Source organism: Capra hircus, chromosome 28, assembly GCF_001704415.2.
Source record: "Capra hircus breed San Clemente chromosome 28, ASM170441v1, whole genome shotgun sequence".
Lineage (NCBI taxonomy): Eukaryota > Metazoa > Chordata > Mammalia > Artiodactyla > Bovidae > Capra > Capra hircus.
Window position 1 is genome coordinate 35,373,668 of NC_030835.1, and position 13,206 is coordinate 35,386,873.

Genomic DNA, 13,206 nt, shown 5'->3' on the forward strand with positions numbered 1-13,206 from the left:
AACATGAGGAAATCAACAGAATGGGAAAGACTAGTAGAGAGATCTCTTCAAGAAAATTAGAGCTACCAAGGGAACATTTCATGCAAAGATGGGCACAATAAAGGACAGAAATGGTATGGACCTAACAGAAGCAGAAGATATTAAGAAGAGGTGGCAAGAATACACAGAAGAACTGTACAAAAAGATCTTCATGACCCAGATAATCATTCACCTAGAGCCAGATATCCTGGAATGTGAAGTTAAGTGGGCCTTAGGAAGCATCACTACAAAGCTAGTGGAGAAGATGGAATTGAGTTGAGCTATTTCAAATCCTGAAAGATGATGCTGTGAAAGTGCTACACTCAATATGCCAGCAAATTTGGAAAACTCAGCAGTGGCCACAGGACTGGAAAAGGTCAGTTTTCATTTCAATCTCAAAGAAAGGGAATGCCAAGGAAAGTTCAAACTGTCTCACAATTGCACTCATGTCACACGCTAGCAAAGTAATGCTCAAAATTCTCAAGCCAGGCTTCAACAGTACATGAACCGTGAATTTCCAGATGTTCAAGCTGGTTTTAGAAATGGCAGAGGAACTAGCGATTAAATTGCCAATATCCGTTGGCTCACCAAAAAAGCAAGAGAGTTCCAGAAAAACATGTATTTCTGCTTTATTGACTACACCAAAGCCTTCAACTGTGTAGATCATAACAAACTTCAGAAAATTCTTCAAAAGATGGGAATACCAGAACACCTTACCTGCCTCAAGAGAAATCCATATGCAGCAACATACAGAGAAATCTGTATGAAGCAACAGTTAGAACTGGACATGGAACTGGTTCCAAGCAAGGAAAGGAGTACATCAAGGCTGTATATTGTCACCCAGCTTCTTTAACTTCTATGCAGAGTACATAGAAATGTCAGGCGGGATGAAGCACTAGCTGGAATCAAGATTTCCAGGAGAAATATCAATAACCTCAGACATGTAGATGATTCCACCCTGATGGCAGAATGTGAAGAGGAATTAAAGAGCCTCCTGATGAAGATGAAAGAGGAGAGGGAAAAGGTGGCTTAAAACTCAACATTCAAAAAACAAAGACCATGGCATCCAGTCCCATCACTTCATGGCAAATAGATGGGGAAACAATGACAGACTTTATTTTCTTGGGCTCCAAAATCACTGCAGATGGTGACTCTAGCCATGAAATTGAAAGACACTTACTCCTTGGAAGAAAAGCTATGATAAACCCAGACACCATATTAAAAAGCAGAGACAATGCTTTGCCAACAAAGGTCCATCTAGTCAAGGCTATGGTTTTTCCAGTGGTCATGTATGGATGTGAGAGTTGGACTGTGAAGAAAGCTGAGTGCTAAAGAATTGACTTGAAACGGCTGTGGAGTATCTATGAGAAAGGCCCTGGAACCCTTCTTAATTTAACCCAAGCGGACAGCACAAGGAACCCCGAAGCAGGCTGGTAGGCAGAGGGTTGAACTGTTTTCTGTTATTCTTCAAGTGACAGAAAAAGGGAACACATTCTACCTGTGACAGCAGACTCAAAATTCCTAGAGCAAGTGCATACAATTTGACCTCTATGGGTTTTCAAAGAAAGAAATAACTCACATCTCACATTTACTGAGACCTACACGTAAGTTACAAATTGATTTACTGGCAAAACTAAGCGGCGTGGCTGTCAGCTCAGTGTTATCTCCAATACTTTCTCATAACTAGAAAGTTAAGTCACTCAGTCGTGTCTGACTCTTTGTGACCCCGGGAACTGTAGCCCCCCAGGCTCCTCCATCCATGAGATTCTCCAGGCAAGAATACTAGAGTGGGTTGCCATTTCCTTCTCCAGGGAACTAGAAAGCAACCACTAACTTAAAGGTTTGCAAATAAACATACCAGGAATAAGTTTTGAGATGAGAAATTATTATGAAAATGAGAGAGAAAAACTACACAACAAGGCAGGATCAAGAAAGCAACCAAATGCACAGAGGAAAAATGGGAATACTTCCAGATGATAGTAAAAAGGGGTTTTATTCATTTACACACTCTATTTCCAAAGGAATTAAAAGTTGCTTGAGTGGTTGGTTTAAGAAATACTGGTTTGGATACAGCAAAGAAATACTGGAATGTAAGTGAAGGGACAAAAAGATGAGAGAGGGACTTATCTTAGGATGGCTGATCTTGGGGAAGGAGCACAAAAAGGTGAAACACACGTGCTTAGAAAAAAACAGGCTTCCATTTCCAAGATAAGAATTTGGATCAGAATTTTAACTACAGGCAAAGAAGAGAAGACATTTCAAAAGGAAAGGATTGAACAAAATTAGTAATAGACTAGTTATGAAGAAACAGATGAAGAATTAAAATTATTTCCAGAGTTATAACATTGAATTAGTAGTTCTCCAAAATCCACACAAGGGTGTCATCATCAAGGAAATGGTAAATTTAATAAACAAAACGTCCCTTAAATAAAGGGCTGAAAAAAATGAAAACAGAGCAAAGAGACATTTCTTTTCAGACAAAAGTCCCCCTAGTCAAAGTTATGGTTTTTCCAGTAGTCATGTATGGTTGTAAGAGCTGGACTATGAAGAGGGCTGAGCACTGAAGAGTTGATGCTTTTGAACTGTGGTGTTGGAGAAGACTCTTGAGAGTCCCTTGGACAGCAAGGAGATCCAACCAGTTCATCCTTAAGGAGATTAGTCCTGAATATTCACTGGAAGGACTGTGCTGAAGCTGAAACTCCAGTACTTTACCCACTTGATGCGAAGAATAGACTCACTGGAAAAAACCCGGATGCTCGCAAAGATTAAAGGCAGGAGGAGAAGGGACTCACAGAGGATGTTATGGCTGGACGCATCACCAACTCGATGGACGTGAGTTTGAGCAAGCTCAGGTAGAGTTGGTGATGGACAGGGAAACCTGGGGTGCTGCAGTTCATGGGGTCAAAAAGAGTCAAACACGACTGAGTGACTGAACTGAAATGAATGTTCTAGTAATAGAGAATATTTGAATAGATCCCATTTTCGAAGAAATAAAACTAGAAATTTGGAAAGTTCCAACTGAAGCCTGGTAAAATATGTATTAATTACAACATAGCAGTTACTTTAAATACTAATAGTACCAGCCACACCAGGAAGCCAAACAAAAAGATTAGAGGCAACAGCAGACATGCAGCCATTCAGATCACAATCTCTTAGAAAACACATACCCATTTTTCCACATCAACCTTCTGTGGAAAGAAAAAGCCAAGATAAATAATAAGCAAACAAATAAATAGCTAGAAAGGTTTTAATTAGAGTCATTTAAATAAAATAAAATGTAGTCCCTGCACCAAAACCTATCTCCAATTCTGAAGGACAGGTAACAGTATTCAAACTTTCAATTTATGGCATTTAATCTCAAACAAACAAAAAAAAATTTCAATTAATTTAGTTATCAGAACTTCAAAAGGCATTGGGCTGAATATGTACCAGGTACATGAAATAAAAATAACCTAATATATTCAGAAGCAAACGTGAACATTTATCACAGTCTCAAACCTAAAAACCTTTGATTCAGGAACCACTATTCTCCTCTACCTAAAAGAATCTATTTAATAAAAAAGATCTATTTAGAAACACAGCATCTAACTGTACATCTCTGACATAATAAAATTTCTCTTAGCCAAATCTTTCCACTCTTATTAAAAATTTACAATATAACAAATGGTATACGCTGCCAAATAATTCTGAAACTGCATCAAAATATTACTTAAAACATATTTATTAATGAATGTATGTTAGTCTCATAACCATTATGACTCTTTAAAAAATAAGTGAATATAATTATATCCAAAGGGTAAAACAGAACAAATCACAAAGCCATATGTTAACAAAAACTGCCTTCTCCTGCTCAATCCATCAGAATTTTAAAATCTCGACACTCTCACCTTAAAGGTTAAGTTTTCATAACCAACCTCCCTTCTTTAGCACATATGATTGGTAATCAGTGAAACTTGAGGTGTGCTTCAAACTCCTCATTCATTTAAGTTTATTTGCAATTTTTTCCTTAGAAAATTCATTAATTGAGTCAAAAGCTCACACTATCTAGGCAGGAATATTTGCCATAACTAAGAACCTCCATTCCTTAGTAAACAAGCTTCAAGAAGGAAATGTGCATAATATTCACATACATACTAAATATTTTAAAATGTTATATAGTGATATAAAAATATCAACCTAAGTATACAGGTAGGATTGTTTTGAAGGCCCAGTGAAATTCAATAAATTCAACAGACTGCTTGTAACAGAGCATTTCGGCTTCTTCAGTAATTTACCTCATCTTCAGAAAAATCTCTTCTAAGCCTGCTCCCAACCTCTGAACTTAAGAATACATTGTCATTTAAGAAAGAACACTTTACTGAAGGGAAAGTCCTGGTTTTCACTATATACTTTCAAGATATTTAGCTGTTATCTAAAATTCAAGCCCTTATGTGAAGCATGAAACCTAATAGAATAATGAATATATTTCTTTACATCCTGAGTCACAGGAAAGCAATCTAATCATGACAAGTATAACGTAATTATTACTCACTTTTCTACCTTTAAAAGAACAAATTCTTATATTTATTCCTTTCATGAAAAATAAGGAAATGTGAAATGATTTCCCTTTCATGTTTACCAGGAAAATAGGATATGTCAAATTTTTCAATGATTAACAAAGACACTGCATTATCCCATCATTATTTTCACATCTCAGTTTTAACATACACACACACACATTTGCATCAGCATAAAGTGCTGTGGGATTTTTCTAGAAGAAAGAGAACCTGTAATCAAGAGTCATAGTTACTAGTTATTAGTAATAAATGGTCTTTAAAGATCTATATTATAAAACAGAAACAGTCTCTTAAGAAGCAGGAATTAGTTAGCAATACTATAACAGACTCAGCATCCAAATAGCCAAAGAAAGGCATAGCAACAGCATGTGCTGGAGGTGAAATTTCAGCTAAACATAAAAGACAAGACAAATGATCCAGAGTTAAAAGACTGATAAAGTGCAAAAGCTGTAACTATGCATAAGTGATGCAGAGAGATTTCATGACATTTATGAATGTTAATAAGAACTATTTAATTAAATGCCTATTAACAGTGAAAAACAGAATGATTTATATAGCTCCTCAAGGAAGGAAAATATAAAGCGCACAATGAACTGGACCAATTTTATAGTTTAAACAATTACCAAATCCATTAAGCACATAAGATAAATGAATATTCCAATAATTTTTTATCCAAGTATGTGGGATTTTTTTTAATGTGTCAACTCCATTAATCTAGAGAAAATAAATATGTTACCATCTGTAGAAAGCTGCCTTACATATTTTAAGACCAAAAATGAGCAATCTTATTTTCAAATAAAAACAAAATTTCCATTAAAGAAAATAAAACAGTCATTTAAGGAACAGCTTGATTTAGCAAAAAGGACATAAGTTAAGAATATAATACAAAAGTAGTTAATTCTAAATTTTATTATAGAATCATACAAAAGCTGAAACATCCACATGACATCTCCATTTTTGTATTCGTATTTTATTCAATAGGTACAATTAGCATGTTTCAATAATTTTATATATGTTTAATGGACAAATAAATTATAAATTAGGGTACATAAATATGAACTATTCAATAATCTACAAAAACAAATTTGGTTGTTTCTTCCAAGTTGCTTAACTTATTTTACTGTTTAAGGTAAAACATGTTATTATTATTAAACTGATAGGTCATATAGTTAGAAGTTACTATGTACCAGACTTTGAGCTAAACACTTTACATGTAATCTTACTGCCTGCATTTTATATATGAGGAAACAAATGACATGCAAATGTTTTACAAATTTTCCTCAACAACAACAAAGGTGTTGGAAAAAAACGATTGGATTTGATCTTGAAATCGGGGTTTTAACTTCAAAGTCGCATTCTCATAAGCACTTCTCTGTATGCCAGTACCAAGACACCTCATTTTTCTGCTTCTCTTTTGCTTCAAACTTTTAGTCTCCATCTAATTTGGAAGTTTTCACCCGGTATTTCTTATGGTTAAGTGTCACCTAAATACAATGTGTTAACATCAAGATGAGAGAATATAAAATGAACCTAGAGATTCTTATTATATCAAATATTTTACTTAGTTTCAGTTATTCAAACAGCAGGTCTGCTTTTTCACCTAAAGTTCACCTAGATAATTACAACACAACAATAAAACATCCATCATGAATATAACATTTTTAATATCAAGGCATAACATAAGAAAAAGTATTTGAAATATTTAATACATGCCTGCAATCCATTACCCTTTTTAAAAATAGACACACGTGTAAAACAAAAAACTACCCTATAAATAATTCTCCACTGCACATGTTTATTATTAAGATTGAGAAGAAGAACATGAATAATTTGCACGGTGTGTTCAAGGATTCAAAAGACAATAAAGTCATTTCCATTTTTTAAAGTAAAATTACAGTTTGGAGGGCCCACATTTTTAATAAATATAACAAATTCAGAAAAATATATAAATCCTGAATATATAACTTCATAAAACTTTATTTCATAAAATACATAACTTTATAAAACTTCAAGTAAATAAACAAACCCATGTAATCATCACCCAGATCTAATAATAGGACAGAACCTACAACCTAGACGCTGCCTTCACGCCCTCTCCAAAGGTAACTACTATTTCTACCTCCATTGATTATTTTTCTAATTTGGAAATACAGCCTGTGTTCTCTTATCTAGCTTCTTTAGCTGTCATTAGGTCTCTAAGATACACCATGGTGTTGCATGTATTGGTAAGTAATTCATCTTCTCTGCTTATAATATTCCACCATATGAATAGGTCACAATTTATTTACCCATTCAACAGTTGAATGTGCTTCCCTTGTGGCTCAGCTGTTAAAGAAACCGCCTGCAATGCAGGAGACCTGGGTTCTATCCCTGGGTTGGGAAGATCCCCTGGGGAAGAGAATGGCTACCCACTCCAGTATTCTGACCTGGACAATTCCATACTCTGTTTAGTTCATGGGGTCGCAGAGAGTCGGATATGACTTAGTGACTTTGACTCACCGAACAGTTGAACAGTTGGGTTGTTTCCTGCTTGGGGCTATTACAAAAAAATTTTGTGGTGAACATTCTTGTACATATATTTTGGTGAATATAGGAATACATGTATATATATATATATCCACTGGTATATACCAAGAATGGAATTTCTTGATCATGGATTTATAAATGTTTAGCTATAGTTGATACAGCCAAAGAGATTTCCAAAATGGTGGCATGCATTTAATTCTCATCAGAAGTATAGTAGTTTCACTTGCTCCCCGTCTTGCCAATACTTGGTATTACTAGTCTTTTCAATTTTAGCTCTTCTGGGGAATGTGATATCTCATCACAGTTTTCAGCTGCATTTCCCTGACATATGATGAAGCACTTTTTCATATGCTTTGGAAATCTGGAATATCTCCATTGTGAAACATTTGTTCAGGTCTTTTACCCATTTTTTGCCATTAGTTGATCTGCTTTTGTTCTTACTGATTTGTCAGAACTGTTGATACTTTCCAAATATCCTCTCCACATCTGTGTCCTGCCTTTTCCATTTTTTTAATGGTAACTCTGAGGACAGACATTCTTAGTTTGGGCATAATTTCTGAATCTTTTCCTTCATTGCTGGTGCTTTTTGTCCTGAAAAGACCCTTCTACATTATTTTTGAGACAATTTATTATCTTAACTCTTACCTGAGACCTACCATCTGTTTGGTATTGATTTGGGGAGTATATGGTACTATGGAGAGAATTTAGATTCATTTTCCCTTCATTTAGCTATTCAACTGACCTGATTATCTTTAACAAAAAGATAACTCTTGAGCCCACTGCACTGCACTGCCACCTCCGTAATAAGTCAAGTTACTAACCTGTAGAGGTACTGATGAACTCTATTCTATTCTGGCCTATTTTTCTATTCCTGTTGTAACCACTATTCCATCAAAATAATTTTTGATATCTGGTAGCCAAAGGCTCCAATTTTGTTCTTCAACATTATATTTGTTAATATTGACCCTCTTTACTTCCTGTAATATGAGAACAAACTTATAAATTTTCATGCACACACACACACACACACAAACACCTGTTGGGATTTTGATTTTGATTGCACTGGTTAACTGATAAACTTTGAGAGAACTGCCATCTTTATTATATACTGCCTTCCAACATCATATATCCCTTTTTATTTTAGGTCATCTTTAGTTTCCTTCAAAATGTTTTCCAATTTTCTATAGAAAGGTTTGCATATCTTTCATTATAATTATTCTGAGGCATATATTGTGGAATTATACTAAGATAAGTGAACTCATTTTGAAAATTTTATGTTATTTTTGCTAATATAAAAAAGGCAGCTGAAAATTTATACTGAGTTCTAACTTTGCTAAATACACTTTTTAATTCCAAAAGTGCCTACCATCACTCCTTTAATCTACTAAAATACTTCAATATTTCACTGGTTTTCCATTTTATAGTTTCTATCAGGTTAAAGAGTTCCTTACAAATTTACTAAGTTTGCAACAAATTATGTTTTAAATGTTTTGAAGCTATCAATTAAAATACACAATCTTTCCCTTTTCATCTTTTAATATGGTCAAAGACATTAATCGGTTTTGCAGATACATTAACTACTTTTGAATTCCATGTTAGCTATAATATGCTATAGATTTTATATGTCCATAAATTTGATAAATTTGTCTATTACTTTGATGAATATTAACGTATAACAACTTTTTTCTGGCAAGATCTTTCTCATGGTTTAGGACCATGGCTATGTTGACATCCTATAATTAGTTGAGAAGGATTCTGAAACAGGTTAAGATTAAGATTACTGCCCGCTCAAATGTTTTTTAGAATTGACCAGAGAAGCCATCTGGGTCTGGACTTCTCCATGGTAATGTGAATTTCAATAGTACTTATTTTTTTAATATTTTAAATCTGAGATATAATTGACATAACTTTATATTAAATGAATTTGATATTTGCATATATTGTGAAATGATCATTACAATAAATCTAGTTAATATCCATGACCACACATATTACAATTTTTTTCTTGTAATGAGAACTTTTTGGATCTCCTATCTTAACTTATAATATAGCATACAGTGTCCTTAACTATAGCAAACATGCTGTACATTATATTTCCAGGGATTACTCACTTTATAACCAGAAAGTTGTATATTTTGACCACCTTCACCCATTTTGCCTCTTCCAATACCCTGCCCCTGCAACCACCAATCTGTTCTCTGGAACTGCAGGTTCAGTTTTTCTGATTCCATCCAAAAGTGAAATTATACAGTTTTCATCTTTCTCTGTTTCACTTGTTCCAGCATAATCCCTTCAAGGTCCATCCATGTTGTCAAAAATTGTTTCTTTTGGGCTGTATAATATTCCACGGTGTGTATATACCACAATTTCTTTATGAATTCCTCCACTAGTGTTCACTTAGGTTGTTTCCATGTCTTGGCTACTGAAAATAATGCTGTAATAAATATGGGGAGCACATATCTTTCCAAGTTAGTATTTTCCCGTCCTTTGGATAAATACCCAGAAGTGGAATTGCTGGATCATACGATAGTTCAATTGTAGCTTTTCGAGGATCTTCCATAATGTTTTCTGCAGTGGATTCATGAATTTACATTCCAACCAACAGTGCTCAAGGATTCTCTTCTCTCCACATACTTGTCAACACTTGGATTTTTTTTATTATATCCATCCAACAGTCAAAAAGTTAGATTTCACCAAAGTTTTGATTTGCATTTCTCTGATGATTAGAGATCTTGAGCATCATTTTATGTACACTTTGGCCTTTATACGTCTTTAGGAAAATATCTATTCAGATTCTCTGCCCATAGTTTAATCAGATTGCTTCGTTTTGTTATTGAGTTGTATGTGTTCTTTATATATTTGGATATTAACACCTTACCAGAGATGTAATTTGCAAATATTTCCTATTCCATAGGTTACGTTTTCATTTGTTCATGATTTCCTTTTCTATCTGAAAGCTTTTAGGTTTGATGCAGTCTCAATTGTTGATTTTTGCTTTTGTGGTCTTTGCTTTTGGTATTAAATCCAGAAAACCTTCATCAACACTGATGTCAAGAAGCTTACTGCCTGTGTTTTCTTGCAAAAGTTTTATGGTTTCAGGTCATAGAACTTCAAGTCTTTAACCATTATCAATTGATTTTGTGCATGGCCTAAAATAGTAGTCCCTTTTCATTCTTTTGGGAGACTCTGTCCAGTTTTCTCAGTACCATATTTTGAAAAGACTGTCCTTTTCCCATTGTTTACACTGGCACCTTTATTATAAGTCAATGGACCATCGATGTATAGGTATATTTCTGGGCTCTCTGCTATGTTCCACTGATCTAGGTGTATTTATTTTTTTTTTTTTTTTTGCTAATACCATACTGTTCTCATTACTATAAGCACAGAATATCTTTCCATTTATTTGTTTCTCATTCAATTTCTTTCACCAATGTCATAGTTTTCAGTGTAAAGGCTCTTCACCACTGTGGTTAAATGGATTCCTATTCTTTTTAATCCAATTGTAAATGGCACTGTTTCTTTAATTTCTCTTTCTGATAGTTTCTCTTAGTGTAGAGAAATGCAACAAATTTTTGTATATTGATTTTTTTTAACCTGCAGGCTTACTGAATTCATTTCTCTATACAACATCATATCACCTGTGAAGTGTGACAGTTTTAATTCCTCCTTTCAAATTTCATACCTTTCTTTTTCTCTGGTTAAGACTTTCAGTACTATGTTGAATAGACATGGGAAGAGTGGGTAACCTTGTCTTGTTCCTGATCTTAAAGAAAAAGGCTTCAGCTTTTCACTGTTGAGTATAATGTTAGCTGTGGACCTGTGAGATACGACCTTTAATAAGTTGAGTTATGCTCCCGCTATACCCACTTTATGGAGGGTTTTTCAATCATAAATGGATGTTGAACTTTGTCAAATGGTCTTTCTGCCTCTGTTAAGACGGTCATGATTTTTATCCTTTGTCTTGTTAATGAGGCGTATCACATTGACTAATTTGTGAATGATAAACCATCCTCGCATCACTGGAAAAAACCCCAGTTGGTCATGGCATTGATCCTTTTAATGTATTGTTGAATTCAGTTTTATGCAGAATTTTCTCCTCTATATTAATCAGAGGATCAGTTCAGTTCAGTTAAGTCACTCAGTAGTGTCCGACTCTCTGCGACCCCATGAATTGCAGCACACCAGGCCTCCCTGTTCATCACCAACTCCCAGAGTTCACTCAGACTCACGTCCATCAAGTCCATGATGCCATCCAGCCATCTCATCCTCGGTCGTCCCCTTCTCCTCCTGCCCCCAATCCCTCCCAGCATCAGAGTCATTTCCAATGAGTCAACTCTTCCCATGAGGTGGCCAAAGTACTGGAGTTTCAGCTTTAGCATCATTCCTTCCAAACAAATCCCAGGGTTGATCTCCTTCAGAATGGACTGGTTGGATCTCCTTGCAGTCCAAGAGACTCTCAAGAATCTTCTCCAACACCACACTTCAAAAGCATGAATTCTTCGGCGCTCTGCCTTCTTCACAGTCCAACTCTCACATCCATACTTGACCACAGGAAAAATCATAGCCTTGAATAGACAGACCTTAATCGGCAAAGTAATGTCTCTGCTTTTGAATATACTATCTAGGTTGGTCATAACTTTTCTTCCAAGGAGTAAGCATCTTTTGATTTCATGGCTGCAATCACCATCTGCAGTGATTCTGGAGCCCAAAAAATTAAGTCTGACATTGTTTCCACTGTTTCCCATCTATCTCCCATGAAGTGATGGGGCCAGATGCCATGATCTTCATTTTCTGAATGTTGAACTTTAAGCCAACTTTTTTGCTCTCCTCTTTCACTTTCATCAGAGGCTTTTTAGTTCCTCTTCACTTTCTGCCATAAGGGTGGTGTCATCTGCATATCTGAGGTGATTGATATTTCTCCCGGCAATCTTGATTCCAGCTTGTGTTTCTTCCAATCCACTGTTTCTCATGATGTACTCTGCATATAAGTTAAATAAGCAGGGTGATAATATACAGCCTTGACGTAGTCCTTTTCCTATTTGGACCCAGTCTGTTGTTCCATGTCCAGTTCTAACTGTTGCTTCCTGACCTGCATACAGATTTCTCAAGAGGCAGGTTAGCTGGTCTGGTATTCCAATCTCTTTCAGAATTTTCCAAAGTTTTTTGTGATCCACACAGTCAAAGGCTTTGGCATAGTCAATAAAGCAGAAATAGATGTTTTCCTGGAACTCTCTTGCTTTTTCCATGATCCGGTGGATGGTGGCAATTTGATCTCTGGTTCCTCTGCCTTTTCTAAAACCAGCTTGAACATCAGGGAGTTCACGGTTTACGTATTGCTGAAGCCTGGCTTGGAGAATTTTTTGTGTATTACTTTACTAGCGTGTGAGATGAGTGAAATTGTGCGGTAGTTTGAGCATTCCTTTGCATTTCCTTTCTTTGGAATTGGAATGAAAACTGACGTTTTCCAGTCCTGTGGCCACTGCTGAGTTCTCCAAATTTGCTGGCATATTGAGTGCAGCACTTTCACAGCATCATCTTTCAGGATTTGAAACAGCTCAACTGGAATTCCATCACCTCCACTAGCTTTGTTCGTAGTGATGCTTTCTAAGGCCCACTTGACTTCACATTCCAGGATGTCTGGCTCTAGATGAGTGATCACATCATCATGATTATCTGGGTCGTGAAGATCTTTTTTGGACAGTTCTTCTGTGTATTCTTGCCACCTCTTCTTAATAGCTTCTGCTTCTGTTAGGTCCATACCATTTCTGTCCTTTATTGAGCCCATCTTTGCGTAAAATGTTCCCTTGGTATCTCTAATTTTCTTGAAGAGATCTCTCATCTTTCCCATTCTGTTTTTTTGCTCTATTTCTTTGCATTTATCGCTGAAGAAGGCTTTCTTATCTCTTCTTGCTATTCTTTGGAACTCTGCATTCAGATGCTTATATCTTTCCTTTTCTCCTTTGCTTTTCGCCTCTCTTCTTTTCACAGCTATTTGTAAGTCCTCCCCAGACAGCCATTTTGCTTTTTTGCATTTCTCTTCCATGGGGATGGTCTCGATCCCTGTCTCGTATACAATGTCATGAACTTCATTCCATAGTTCATCAGG

The 13,206-nt window shown here is 35.6% G+C and overlaps 1 protein-coding gene across 1 annotated transcript in view; it reads right to left on the reverse strand.

Moving 5' to 3' along the window:
• Positions 1 to 13,206, reverse strand: part of RYR2 (ryanodine receptor 2) — an 814,256-nt gene that overhangs the window by 476,075 nt on the left and 324,975 nt on the right. Inside the window, exon 4 of the mRNA XM_018042460.1 lies at positions 3,186 to 3,206. Within this exon, the coding sequence (XP_017897949.1) occupies positions 3,186 to 3,206 (21 nt within the window). The remainder of the gene's footprint in view (positions 1 to 3,185; positions 3,207 to 13,206) is intronic.